Source organism: Capra hircus, chromosome 7, assembly GCF_001704415.2.
Source record: "Capra hircus breed San Clemente chromosome 7, ASM170441v1, whole genome shotgun sequence".
Classification (NCBI taxonomy): Eukaryota; Metazoa; Chordata; class Mammalia; order Artiodactyla; family Bovidae; genus Capra; species Capra hircus.
The window spans coordinates 106487938-106502824 of record NC_030814.1 but is presented as its reverse complement, the minus strand read 5'-3'; the positions used below and the strand labels follow the sequence as shown (position 1 = coordinate 106502824).

At 39.3% G+C, this 14887-nt stretch overlaps 1 protein-coding gene across 3 annotated transcripts in view; it reads right to left on the bottom strand.

Moving 5' to 3' along the window:
* The window catches only part of ZNF354C (zinc finger protein 354C), a 70135-nt gene continuing 55596 nt past the window's right edge, over positions 349-14887 (bottom strand). For all 3 annotated transcript variants that reach the window (XM_018051568.1, XM_018051569.1, XM_018051567.1), the window contains exons 3-5: positions 8294-8420; positions 7724-7819; positions 349-2412 (exon numbers count right to left, since the gene is read on the bottom strand). In XM_018051568.1, coding sequence (XP_017907057.1) covers positions 1025-2412; positions 7724-7819; positions 8294-8420 — 1611 coding nt within the window. In that variant the 3' untranslated portion in view covers positions 349-1024. The remainder of the gene's footprint in view (positions 2413-7723; positions 7820-8293; positions 8421-14887) is intronic.

Genomic DNA, 14887 nt, shown 5'->3' with positions numbered 1-14887 from the left:
GAAATAATGTAAGGAAAGAAAAGGAAGAGACATCATTGGGCAATTTCAAAACTAAACTCTAAAGTAATAAAACCACATTTTTTAATCATCAAAGAATTTTGAAAAAATATACACCAAAACTCTCTCTGTGTGTATATATACACATGAATACATACACACATTTATGTCTATCACTGGTGGCTCAGGCCACAGTAAAGAATCTGCTTGCAAAGCAAGAGACCCAGGTTTGAGCCCTGGATCAGGAAGATCCTCTGGTGAAGGGAATGGCTACCCACTCCAGTATTCCTGCCTGGAGAATTCCATGGACAGAAGAGCCTGGTGAGCTATACAGTCCACAGGGTTGCAAAGAGTCAGACATGACTGAGCAACTAACACACATATACATACATGTATATTTATAAATATAAATTGCTGGTGAGGCAGTTCATGAAAAGTGAGCTTAATTATTTCCATGTGAAAATCTAAAGAATTTCTTCTTATCTTTAGCTTCTCTTTATGAAAGAGAGCATGTCCTATATCTATCTGTCATTTTAGAAAATAAGGCCCCACACTTATTCACATTATTAATAACTCAGTGACTGCCTTAAAAAGAAAATTCATTTTAATGGCAAAACCAACACAATATTGTAAAGTAATTAACCCCTAATTAAAATAACTAAATTCCTATTTTTTAAAAAAATAAATAAAAAATAAAAGAAAATTCATATTGAAGCTTACTGTTAGAAAGGCAACAAAGTCTAATGAAAGAAATAAAACTTATATTCCATTGTCTTCATTTTTTAGAAGTTAGGTCTTTTACAATTTTCTGTGAATTGAAAATTTTTATGTTTTTAGAAACCTTAAATTTACTGGTTCTTATAAAATTTGACAAGGCAGTGCTCTTAATATTCGTTGGTCAATTTTACCATTACTTAGTGATAACTTGCATATTTTCTCTAAGAGAAGTACTAAAAAGACTTGATCTATCAGAAGTCTGTGCCTTATTTATTACTCTCCTGATTATTCTCCAATGAGAACCCTTAAATTATTTCAGACATGAATTAAACCTCATAGGGCTTATCTCCTCTAAGAAATCTCTGATCCCATATTCTTTCCATTTATAGAGTTTTTCTTTATTGTGAACTTTTTTGTGTCTACAAAGGTTTGATCTGTAACTGTAGGCTTTCCCACATTCCATACATTTATAGAGTTTCTCTCCAGTATGGATTCTCTCATGTTCAGTTAGGAATGAATACTGGCTGAAAGCTTTTCCACACTGATTACACTGATATGGCTTCTCTCCAGTATGGATTCTCTGATGCCTATAAAGGTTAGATTTGCAACCAAAGGCTTTCCCACATTCTCCACACGTGTAAAGTTTTTCTCCAGTATGAATTTTCCGATGGTCATTAAAGGATGAATACTGGTTGAAGGCTTTCCCACATTCATTACACTGATATGGTTTTTGTCCAGTATGAATCCGCTGATGTTCAATAAAGGTTGAGATGCGAGTGAAATTTTTCCCACATTCCAAGCATTTACACAGTTGTTCTCCAGTATGAAGCCTCTGATGTTCAGCCAGGGATGTAAACTGGCTGTAACTTTTCCCACATTCACTACATTTATAGGGTTTCTCACCTGTATGGATTTGTTGGTGTCTATGAAGCTTTGCTCTACAATTGAAGGCCTTCTCACATTCTCCACACTTATAGAGTTTTTCTCCAGTATGAATTCTCTGATGTACAGTGAGGGTTGAACACTGGCTAAAAGCTTTACCACAGTCCTTACACTGATAGGGTTTCTCTCCAGTATGCACTCTCAAATGTTTGATAAGGGTTGAACTGCTACTAAATGCTTTCTCACATTGATTACATTTGTAAGGTTTCTCTCCAGTATGAATTCTCTGATGGGCAAGAAGTGATGATCTGTGGCTGAAGGTTTTCCCACACTCATTACATTTGTAAGGTTTCTCACCAGTAAGAATTCTCTGGTGTTCAATAAGATGACGACTCTGATTGAAGCTTTTTTCGCATTCATTGTAAATATGAGGTTTTTCTCCTGGGTAAATCTGGAAACATCTCATTAGATCAAAATTTTGTTTAAAATCTCTCCCAAAAGTATAATATATACTGGGTACTCTTTCTGTAGGAACATTTTGTTGTCTAATAAGAACTGTATTTATAAATAAGCCTTTCCCTAATTCAAGACTTGTCTGGTCTCCAGCTCCACTGATGGTTTTCTTCTGTGAGGCTACCATTTGCCTGAGAGTTTTTTTCTGTTGCTCTTTTTGTGTCCTGCCCTCAAATTCCAAAGCTTCTCCACACTTGATGTCCAACTTAATGGAGTTTTTCATTATTATTCCTTGAGATGTTTCTCCTGTAGAAATGTCCTGTTTGCAAGGCAATGCTTCTATTTCAGGCCATGTCTTGAAACCTGGAATAAAGCAAAATAGTGGCTCCTCTGCTAGAAGAGAGTTTGATATCATATAATTTCAAATATGGACTTGAATCTAGAGAAAAACAGGACAGAATGGAAGGAGAAGTAAACAGGAGTCGTGTGGACAAATTAACAGTGACAACGAAGATATTGCCATCTGAGAGAAGTAAAGACAGGGATCTTTTGAGACTAACAAGAGTCTATATGAGATGTGAAGTTCTCAACTATGCCCAAGTCCCAGGCTCAGATCTGACTCTAAAGTGAAAAGATTTAGCTTGAGCTGATTCTAAGAAACTCTGAGTTAACTCTGGCTTACTTTCATCAATCCATGATTGAAAATAGATTAAAGTTATATCACTAATTAGGTGACTGTATGAGGAAATGGCAACCCACTCCAGCGTTCTTGCCTGGAGAATCCCAGGGACAGGGGAGCCTGGTGGGCTGCCGTCTATGGGGTCACACAGAGTCGGACACGTCTGAAGCGACTTAGCAGCAGCAGCAGCAGCAGCAGCAGCAGCAGCAGCAGCAGCAGCAGCAGCAGCAGCAGGTGCTTAAATAAATTATACAACTTAAATAAAATATAGATTATCTATGATAATAAAATTTATCTGGTTTTAGTAATAAAGATATTTTATTGAAATTAAATAAGAATAAGAAATATAGGCTATAAATCTGTATAAGAATATAGATCTTTCTTAATGGTATCCATGGGAAGCCTAGCAGTTTAGATTTTCAAGGATCAGCCAGGTACCTTCTTTCTTTTTACTCTTTCTCACAATATGATCTTCCCTGTCCATCTAGAAACTTACCCTACTACTCTAATCTTATTTCTTTACAAAAACTCAATTACTTAAGCCTAAATAATCCACCTCTTTCTTCAAATTTCAAAACATATTTTCAAAACATTCAATCACTTAACTTACATATATAAAGTTTGTGAAAATAATTCAAAGTTATTTGTTCAAGGAGAGCAGTAACTATGTCTTATGATGATTTGTTAATTTTTTATTGTGTACAAGCTAAGTACACAGTTAGAATGTCTTAGATAAAAAAATAAAGAATGAATGAGCAGAGTGACCAAGTTGGAAAAATTATTATGAAGGGCAAGTAACCTTGAAAATGAAGAGACCTCTCCTCTCTTAGTGGACTCCTGAGACTCAGTCATTTATTGAACAAATACTGAATAATTAGCAATGATAATAGGAAAAAAATAAATGGCCAAACAGTAATAGTTCATTTCTCCATGATCTGAGAAGACTCAACTGCATAATTCAGACTTGAGGTTCAGAAAATGAGGATACAAATATCAATAATATTGGTAAGGAATGGAAGATAGACAATAGAAGTGGGTTGGATTTCAATAGAAAAAGAAAACAGGAACCTGTGAGTCAAAAAGAAGGCCTGTTAAAGTCATCTGTGGGGAAAGTAAACCTATTTGGGGGCGCTTATTGACTAAAGACAATACAGCCTTGACGTACTCTGCTTCCTATTTGGAACCAGTCTGTTGTTCCATGTCCAATTCTAACTGTTGCTTCCTGACCTGCATATAGGTTTCTCAAGAGGCAGGACAGATGGTCTGGTATTCCTATCTCTTTCAGAATTTTCCACAGTTTATGGTGATCCACACAGTCAAAGGCTTTGGCATAGTAAATAAAGCAGAAATAGATGTTTTTCTGGAACTCTCTTGCTTTTTCCATGATCCAGTGGATGTTGGGAATTTGATCCCTGGTTCCTCTGCCTTTTCTAAAACTAGCTTGAACATCTGGAAGTTCACAGTTCACGTATGGCTGAAGCCTGGCTTGGGGAATTTTGAGCATTACTTTACTAGCGTGTGAGATGAGTGCAATTGTGCGGTAGTTTGAGCATTCTTTGGCATTGCCTTTCTTTGGGATTGGAATGAAAACTGACCTTTTCCAGTCCTGTGGCCACTGCTGAGTTTTCCAAATTTGCTGGCATATTGAATGCAGCACTTTCACAACATCATCTTTCAGGATTTGAAAGAGCTCCCCTGGAATTCCATCACCTCCACTAGCTTTGTTCGCAGTGATGCTTTCCAAGGCCCACTTGACTTCGCATTGCAGGATGTCTGGCTCTAGGTGAGTTATCACACCATTGTGATTATCTGGGTCGTGAAGATCCTTTTTGTACAGTTCTTCTGTGTATTCTTGCCACCTCTTCTTAATATCTTCTGCTTCTGTTAGGTCCATATCATTTCTGTCCTTTATTGTGCCCATCTTTGCATGAAATGTTCCCTTGATATCTGTGATTTTCTTGAAGAGATCTCTAGTCTTTCCCATTCTGTTGTTTGCCTCTATTTCTTTGCATTGATCGCTGAGGAAGGTTTTCTTATCTCTTCTTGCTATTCTTTGGAACTCTGCATGCAGATGCTTATATCTTTCCTTCTCTCCTTTGCTTTTTGCTTCTCTTCATTTCACAGCTATTTGTAAGGCCTCCTCAGACAGCCATTTTGTTTTTTTGCATTTCTTTTCTATGGGGATGGTCTTGATCCCTGTCTCCTGTACAATGTCATGAACCTCTGTCCATAATTCATCAGGGACTCTATCTATCAGATAGGAGTACATCAAGGCTGTATATTGTCACCCTGCTTATTTAACTTATATGCAGAGTACATCATGAGAAATGCTGGGCTGGAAGAAACACAAGCTGCAATCAAGATGGCTGGGAGAAACATCTATAACCTCAGATATGCATATGACACCACCCTTATGGCAGAAAGTGAAGAGGAACTAAAAAGCCTCTTGAGGAAAGTGAAAGAGAAGAGTGAAAAAGTTGGCTTAAAGCTCAACATTCAGAAAATGAAGATCATGGCATCTGGTCCCATCACTTCATGGGAAATAGATGGGGAAACAGTGGAAACAGTGTCAGACTTTATTTTGGGGGGCTCCAAAATCACTGCAGATGGTGACTGCAGCCATGAAATTAAGACGCTTACTCCTTGGAAGAAAAGTTATGACCAACCTAGATAGTATATTCAAAAGCAGAGACATTACTTTGCCAACAAAGGTCTGTCTAGTAAAGGCTATGGTTTTTCCTGTGGTCATGTGTGGATGTGAGAGTTGGACTGTGAAGAAAGCTGAGCGCTGAAGAATTGATGCTTTTGAAGTGCCGTGTTGGAGAAGACTCTTGAGAGTCCCTTGGACTGCAAGGAGATCCACCTAGTCCATTCTGAAGGAGATCAGCCCTGGGATTTCTTTGGAAGGAATGATGCTAAAGCTGAAACTCCAGTACTTTGGCCACCTCATGCAAAGAGTTGACTCATTGGAAAAGACTCTGATGCTAGGAGGGATTGGGGGTAGGAGGAGAAGGGGACGACAGAGGATAAGATGGCTAGATGGCATCACTGACTCGATGGACATGAGTCTGAGTAAACTCTGGGAGCTGGTGATGGACAGGGAGGTTTGGCATGCTGTGATTCATGCGGTCGCAAAGAGTCAGACATGACAGAGCGACTGAACTGAACTGACTAATGACTAAAGAAGGGAATTTGAGTTGGAACTAGTTAAAATTTAGGTTAAGCACAGTAAGGCCAAATATACAGTTACTAAATAACCAGCAGAAGAATTTACTAACAGAAGGTGCTATAAATTCTTAGACAGATAATAACAAGGCAAAAATGTTTATATTTGGTAAAATGGGCAGCTTGGATCAGAGGAAGGACAGAATGGAATCTGAAAAATAATGTGGTCTGGCTGAATTGAGTAACTTGAGCCTCATCAGCACTGAGTTAATCAGAGAGGTAATTAATTCAATTAAAACAGAATTTTAAAAAAATTTTAAATATTACTAAATCTAATATAGCAAATGCTTGAGGAACAGAATTCAAAGATCTGGCCTCTCCCTTAAATATGCACAATCTTATTAGAAAAATAATTAAACATAACTATAATTCATTGTGATAGATACAATAATCAATGTACTCCAACTATGTAGAAAGTGCTGTATGAACTAAATGATGGAAAAATTACTGCTGACTGGGAAGTAGGAGGGCTTCCCAGGTGGTGCAGTGGTAAAGATTCTGCCTGCCAATGCAGGAGATGCAAAGGACATGGGTTCAATCCCTGGGATGTGAAGATGCCCTGGAGTAGGAAATGGCAACCCACTCTAGTATTCTTGCCTGGAAAATTCCATGGACAGAGGAGCCTTGCAGGCTAGTCCATAGTGTCGCAAAGAGTCAGAGATGACTTAGCAAGAAAACAACTGAGGAAAGTTAAGAAAAATCTACAGATAAGAGTGGCAAATTAGGTGGACAAATGGATCTTGAAAGATAAATAGTTTACCAATGGACAAGGTAGAAGAGGTGATTCAAGCTGAAGGAATAACACACAAATGATAGTGAATATGCAGATGTATAGTCAGAACACTGAGCTGAAGAGGAAGTGGCCACTGATGAGACCATAAAGGAATATGAAGACAGGCTAAGATGCAGGTTTAATGTCATATTAAGGAATCTTTCTTTACTCCATGGATAATGGAGAAACAATGAAGTCTCTTAAAGTACAGGACAAATACCTGAGTTTCAAAAAGATCACTGTGCTCATGGCATGGAAAATGAGTGAGAAAAAAGAGGCTCAGAGAAGGTAGGTAACCTTCCTATAGCACATGTAAGCAGTGGTAAGGGTAAGGCAAAATTCGGAATGTCTAAATTCAAACCATGATCCTTAATGCTATACTGCACTAGCTGGTGGTGGTGGTGCTGTGTGATCAGTCACATTCGACTCTCTGTGACTCCGTGCACTGCAGCCCACCAGGAACAACATGCTTGCTGACCCCTGGACTGGAAAGGCTACAGTGGTAATGTTAACAACAGCTGAGAGAATATATAACAGTGGGACATGACAATCTAGTCACCAACAAAATAAGAAATCAGAGACAAAGGAATGTTAATAATACTTTGAAATATGTGGATGGTAAAAGAGAAATGAAAAAATTGTTTTAAAAAATTCAAAACATGGCAGAAGGTGTAGCGTTAAAACATCTGTCAGACATGAATGAACATGTGTAAATGCAGATGGAAAAATAACATGAAGATCAAGAGGTGATGGAAGTGAGTGAGGCTGCAAAACAAAAGGTGGTGGGGAGGGAAAGAGAAGGCAGGGAGTGGTATGAGAAGGAAAATGTCAAGACAAGGACCTTCTTGATGAAAGAAAACCATTACAACCAAGGAGCCTTGTCAGGTGGCTCTGAGCATTTCAATAGCGCTCAGAATTTCCAGGAGAGTTTTTGAACACTCCTCACCACCTGCTTATGTATAAAGACACGTGTGCCCATCCCCCAGTCACTTACTCACCAAGGCAGGTATCTTGAGGGATTTCTCTTTCCACCATACAGGGATCTTCTCCTTGTTGCAACTGGCAGATCAGCTCTGGCATTGAAAATGGAATCCCTGCTCATCAGGAAGGAAATGGAGTTTGAACAAATGGCATGAAAAGCAAGCCCCAAACTCAAACCAGAACCTACAGGGAAGATAACACAAGTACAGAGAGGCAAAGCAGGCAGCAAAAGCACCCTTGAGAGGACTGAGGCCTTCACGGGGATGGAGCAGGAGGTGGGTCTTGGTTCAGAAACAATATGGGACCCTGTCTATGAATGCCGTGACGATGGGAGTCCTACGCACTTTTCAGAATCTAAACTGGGTTCCAATCATTGGAGTAGGAGGGAACTATTAAGGAGGTGGGGTGGGAGGGAGGCAGAGGACAAAGAGCAGCAGGAAGGGCATCAAAACAGACAGGTACACTTTTAATTCTACAGAGATTTGTCCTTTCCCAGGGCAGAGGACAGAAACCTGCAGACTCTGAACCTCCAAGGGCGCTCTGAAGTCTCCCACAGCAGACTCTCCAGGACAGGCAAGCCTCCTTACCCAGCGAGACCAGGGTGCTGTAGTTCTCCAGCATCACCTCCCGGTACAAGGTTCTCTGCGCAGAGTCTAGGCACAGCCACTCGTCCCGGCTGAAGAGCACAGCGATATCCCTAAACGCCACTGACTCCTGTAACGGCAAACCCGTTCCTGTTGACCCAGGAGCATGTCCCCTGAAAGACTTGGTAAGAAGACACTAGGATGTGTAGCAACTAGTCTGAAAATGTCTCAGGATTCTAAATATTTCAAAGCAACTATTTACGTTACTTTTGGAACCACCCATCAACTAACAAACAAATATTTATCGAGTACCCACTTGGAGCAAAGACACATGGCATGTTTGTGAGGGTATGGGAAAAAAGGGCAAATTTCCTGCCGAGAAGGAATTTATATTGTCAGAGTCCATTTATCTCCTCCTTCCAATTCAAAATCCAAATTAGTCCAAAAGACTGTTCTATACATCTGTGTCTCTTTTGCTGTCTTGCGTATAGGGTTATCGATGTTGATGTATGGCAAAACCAATACAGTATTGTAAAGTAAAATAAAGTAAAAAAAAAAAAATTAAATTAAATACAAAATCCAAATTAAATGAAAAGAAAAAATCAGAGTATGTTTAGAGCAGTGCTGGAAAACTAGGAGAAATATCACTAGTAGAACAGAAAAAAAAAGAGTTTCTGAGACATAAAGCAAATAATAAAAAAAATAATATTGCTTAATGTCTATTGATGGGCTTCCCTGGTGGCTCAGATGGTAAAGAATCAGCCTGCAGTGCAGGAGACCAGGGTTGGATCCCTGGTCAGAAATCCCCGGGAGAAGACAATAGCTACCCACTCCAGTATTCTTGCCTGGAGAATTCCATGGGAGGAGCCTGGTGGGCTATAGTCCATGGGGTCACAAAGATGTTAGACACTATGATAGAATAGACTATAGACTATGATAGTAGCCAATTTAAGTTTCATAGATATTCTATTAGGAAGACACTATAAATAATTTTGCAGATAAAGAAACAGTCCAGAAAGGTTACAAAATCTTTCCTAGCTAATACTGTTCAAGTGGCGGAGCTCTAAGTGAATTCAGGTAGACAGATCTCTAAGCTATATTGTCAGATGAGTTCTGTTGCCTAGAGAAAATTAGAAGAACTGAAGTACTACACAGGTGCAAAAGGGAAATGCTGAGAAGGTAAGACTTTCCAAGAGAATCCCAGTAAGAAGGCAGATGCCAATTTTTTTTTTTTTTTAATTAAAGGGCTGAAGGGAGTGACAAACAGTACAAGGCTTAGTGGGTATTATTAGAATCTTATCAAAAGGTAAAAGGTACATCACTATGATTTTGCATTTCTACTTCTAGGATCCTACTACAAGGAATAATCACACAACTGGGTAGGGATATCTGCTCATGGATGTTCACTAAAACATTACTTGTAAGTTAATGGTTATGGTAGGTTTAATAATAAACCTGTAAACATTGTACATATGACAAATGGGACTTTGAGGATCTGTTGAAGGATTCTGAGCATGGGGAGAGATTATTCTGGATTATTATAAGGGGGATCTGGTGTAATCTTAACAGTCCTTGTAAGAAGAACAGAAAAGGAGTTAGAACAGAAGGCTATGTAATGATGGAAGCAGAGACTCAAATGATATGCTTTAAAGATGCTTGAAAAGGCCACAGACCAAGAAAGATAGGGGGCCACTAGAAGATGAAAACAAGACCAGGAAACAAATTCCCCACCCCTCGCCCTAGAGCCAAGGCAGAAAGAATCAGCCCTGCTGAGAACTTGACCTGAAGTCAGTGAAAATGATTTCACACTTCTGACCTCCACAACTACAGGAGAATAAATTTATGTTGTTTTAGCCACTCAATTTGTTATAATTTGTAATAGAAACAATGGAAACTAATACAATGGTGAAATTTTCAAGACACCTATATTATCTGTCAAGAAAGGAATAGATAAGCAATTTATACTGCATTTAGCCCATGAAATGTTATAAAGTCATTAAACAGAATGAGGTAGATTTGTATGCCAGACATTGGAATTTGACTGTGATATATTATCAATTCATATGAAAAAGCAAGCTCCCAGTCAATATGTGTTGAAAAATTCTTTATCTGTATATGCACAGGAGCACACAAAAATATCTGGAAGAAAACAACAAGCTGTCCCAGATTATTATTTGATATTTTAGAGAGGGACAGAATGGCACTCTACCACTTATATCCTTCATTAGGCTTACATTTTTTACAGGGTGCATGTTTGTTTTGACATTTTTTTAAGATTCCACTTTAATTTACATATTCATTTTTTAGCTTTGCATTTTTGATGGCTGCTGAGAATCATAATATACATTCTTAGTTCTTCACAGCATATTTAGAGCTAATATATGATTTCACATAGAAGGTAAAAACCTTGCAAACATATGGTTCTTGTTCACGTTGTAGTTGTTACAAAAGTTATTACAAAGACATTCCCAGATCATAAAGTTGACAGGACTCATCAGGTCACTCTGAGACTGCCCATGGAAGGCAAGCAGTACAATTTTAATGTTAGTTAGTCATTGATTCTTTTGCAACCACATGGCTCCTCTGTCCTCCTGTCAGGCTCCTCTGTCCATGGAATTTCCCAGGCAAGAATACCGAAGAGGGTTGCCATTTCCTTCTTCAGGGAATATTCCTGACCCAGGGATCAAACCTGCATCTCCTGCATTGGCAGATGGATTCTTTACCACTGAGCCACCTGGAAGCCCAAAGGGTACACTGCAGCCAAATAAAAACTGTGTAGGAAAGTACTGGAAGCCAGAGATGCTTCATGAGTCTCCTCATTTGCATGCACAGACTATGCTGTGTCATTGGATCTATTAATAGATGAGAATTCTTGGTTTGGGGGAGCTCAAAGGAGAAGCGCTCAGCAGGGGCTTTTTATGCATCAAGCATGGCTTGACATACCGTATAAGCCAGTTGCAAATCAAGTGAACATGATCCTGAGGGTGGTCAGTAGCATTCAAAGAGTACATCCAGGGCTTCCCTGGTTGCTCAGTGGTAAAGAATCCGCCTGTCAATGCAGGAGACACAGGTTCAGTCCCTGAGCCAGGAAGCTCCCACATGCCTAAGAGCAGCTAAGCTTGTGCAGAACTATTGAACCTGTGCTCTGGAACCTGAGAGCTGTAATTACCGAGCCCACATGCCGTAACTACCGAAGCCCTCATGCCCTAGAGCCTGGCCTGTGCAGCAAGAGACGCCATCACAGTGAGAAGTCCACGCACTGCAAGCAGAGAGTAGCCCCAACACTCTGCAACTAGAGAAGAGGCCATGCAGCAACAAAGGCCCAGTACAGTCAAAGAAAGAAAACTAGAAACAGATCAAGTAAGAGCACATCCATTGCCCTTATCTTGGCCAGGAATCAAAAAACAGCCATTCAGCCATCCCTGGAGACAAAGCTTTTCCAGTCCAGACCTTAATGAGTTGCATATTCACAGTTGGCATATACATTACATCCACTTACATGATAAACTCCGTAACACAAGATTATATTTTTGCTTTAAACAAGCATATGCATACCACAGAAACTGAGAGGAAAAATTAGTTATATATTTCTATAATACATATCTTTATCCAGACAGTCACCACTTTTAATACTCTTTATTTCCTTCTTAAGATTACATCTGGCATTATTTCCTTTTAACTTGAAGAACTTCCTTTAGCATGTCTTATACTGCAGAACTGCTGATGATGAGTTAGCTTTGTTTTCTTTTATCTGAAAATGCCTTTATTTTACCTTCATTCTTGAAGAATATTTTCATTGTTTACAGAATTTGGAGTTGACAGTGTTTTTCTTTCAGCATATAAAAAAGTCATTATTGTTTTCTGGCCACTGTTGTCTCTAATGAGGAGCCAATGGACATTCAGATATTGATTCTATGTATAGAACATGTTTTTTTCCCCTGTCTGCTTTAAAATCTTTGGTTTTTGGTGACTTGTCTATGACTTCCTGCCTGATACTATTGGCACCATCTACCAACGGATGTTCAGTGCTTAAAAGGTGCCTAGTTTGAATTGCGAAGCGCTATTTATATAATACACACTAGAATATTTACTAAAAAATATTTATATATATACACACATACATATATATATATGATACCTCAATAATTTAATACTCATAACATGTGGAGATGTGAGATGTATGGATACGAGAGCTGGACCATAAAGAAGGCTGAGTGCCAAAGAGTTAATGCTTTCAAACTGTGGTGCTAGAGAAGACTCTTGAGAGTCCCTTGGACAGCAAGGAGATCCAACCATTCAATCCTAAAGGAAATCAACCATGAATATTCATTGGAAGGACTGATGCTGAAGCTGAGGCTCCAATACTTTGGCCACCTGATGTGAAGAGCCAACTCACTGGAAAAGACCCTGATGCTGGGAAAGACTGAAGGCAGGAGGAGAAGGGGATGGCAGAGGATGAGATGGTTGGATGCAATCACTGACTCAATGGACAAGAGTTTGAGCAAACTCCAGGAGATAGTGAAGGACAGGAAAGGCTGGTGTGCTGCAGTCTATGGGATTGCAAAGAGTCAGACACAACTGAGCAACAACACCACATGTTGAAATAATAAGATTTTGAGTATACTGGGTCAAGTAAAATATTTATTAAAATTAGTCTGCTTCTGTTTATTTTTTACTGTTACTAGAAAGTTTACTTTCAAAATTGAAGTATAGTTGATTTACAGTGTTGTGCCAATCTGTGATGTACAGGAAAGTGACTGAGTTATACACACAGACATTCTTTTTTAAAATTTTTTTCCACTATGGTTTATTATAGGATGTGGAATATAGTTCTCTGTGCTATACAGTAGGACCTTGTTGTTTATCCATCCTATATATAACAGTTTACATCTGCTAAAGTCAATGGAAATCTTGGTTGCTTCCATGTTCTAGCTATTGTAGACAGTGCTGCAATGAACACTGGGGTTCATGGGTCTTTTTCAATTTTGTTTTCCTCAGGGTATATGCCTGAGTGGGATTGCTGGGTCATATGGTGATTTTATTCCTAGTTTTTTAATGTACCTCCATACCATCTTCCATAATGGCTGTATCAATTTACATTCCTACCAGCAATGCAAGAGGGTTCTCTTTTCTCCACATCCTCTCCAGCATTTATTGCTCGTAGACTTTTTGATGGCAGCCATTCTGACTAGAATTGATGCTTTTGAACTGTGGTGTTGGAGAAGACTCTTGAGAGTCCCTTGGACTGCAAGGAGATCCAACCAGTTCATCCTAAAGGAGATGAGTCCTGGGTGTTCATTGGAAGGACTGATGTTGAAGCTGAAACTCCAATACTTTGGCCACCTGATGCAAAGAACTGACTCATTTGAAAAGACCCTGATGCTGGGAAAGATTGAGGGCAGGAGGAGAAGGGGACGACAGAGAATGAGATGGTTGAATGGCATCACCAACTCGATGGACATGGGTTGGGTGGACTCTGGGAGTTGGTGATGGACAGGGAGGCCTGGCATGCTGTGGTTCATGGGGTCGCAAAAAGTTGGACACGGCTGAGCGACTGAACTGAACTGATTCTGACCAGCATGAGATGGTACCTCATTGTGGTTTTGATTTGCATCTCTCTGATAATGAGTGATGTTGAGCATCTTTTCATGTGTTTGTTAGCTAACTGTATGTCTTCTTTGGAAAAATGTGTTTAGATTTTTTCCCACTTTTTGATTGGGTTGTTTTTTTGGTTTTGAGTTGTATGAGCTGCTTGTATATTTTGGAAATTAATTCTTTGTCAGTTGTCTCCTTTGCTATTTTCTTCTATTCTGAGGGTTGTCTTTTCACCATGTTTTTAGTTTCCTTTGCTGTGCAAAAGCTTTTAAGTTTAATTAGGTCCCACTTATTTATTTTTGCTTTTATTTCCATTACTCCAGGAGGTGGGTCATGGAAGATCTTACTTTGATTTATGTTATCGAGTGTCCTGCCTATGTTTTCCTCTAAGAGTTTTATAGTCTCTGTTCTTATATTTAGGGCTTTAATCCATTTTGAGTTTATCTTTGTGTATGGTGTTAGGAAGTGTTCTGATTTCATTCTTTTGCACGTAGCTGTCCAGTTTTCCCAGCAACACTTATTGAAGAGACTATCTTTGCCCCATTGTATATTCCTGCCTCCTTTGTAAAACAACAAAGTACCCATAGGTGTATGAGTTTATCTCTGGGCTCTCTATCTTGTTCCACTAGTCTATATTTCTGTTTTGTACCAGTACCATACTGTCTTGATGACTATGGGTTTGTAGTATAGTCTGAAGTCAGGAAGGTTGATTCCTCCAGCTCCATTCTTTCTCAAGACTCCTTTGTCTATTCACAGTCTTTTGTGTTTCCATATAAATTGTGGGCTTCCCTGGTAGAGATAGGAGAGAATCTGCCTGCAATGTGGAAGACCTGGGTTCGATCCCTGGGTTAGGAAGATCCCCTAGAGGAGGGCATGGCAACCCACCCCAGTATTCTTGTCTGGAGAATCCTCATGGATGGAGGAACCTGGCAGGCTATAGTTTATCGTGTCTCAAAGAGTCAGACATGACTGAGTGACTAAGCACACATGAACTGTGAAAGT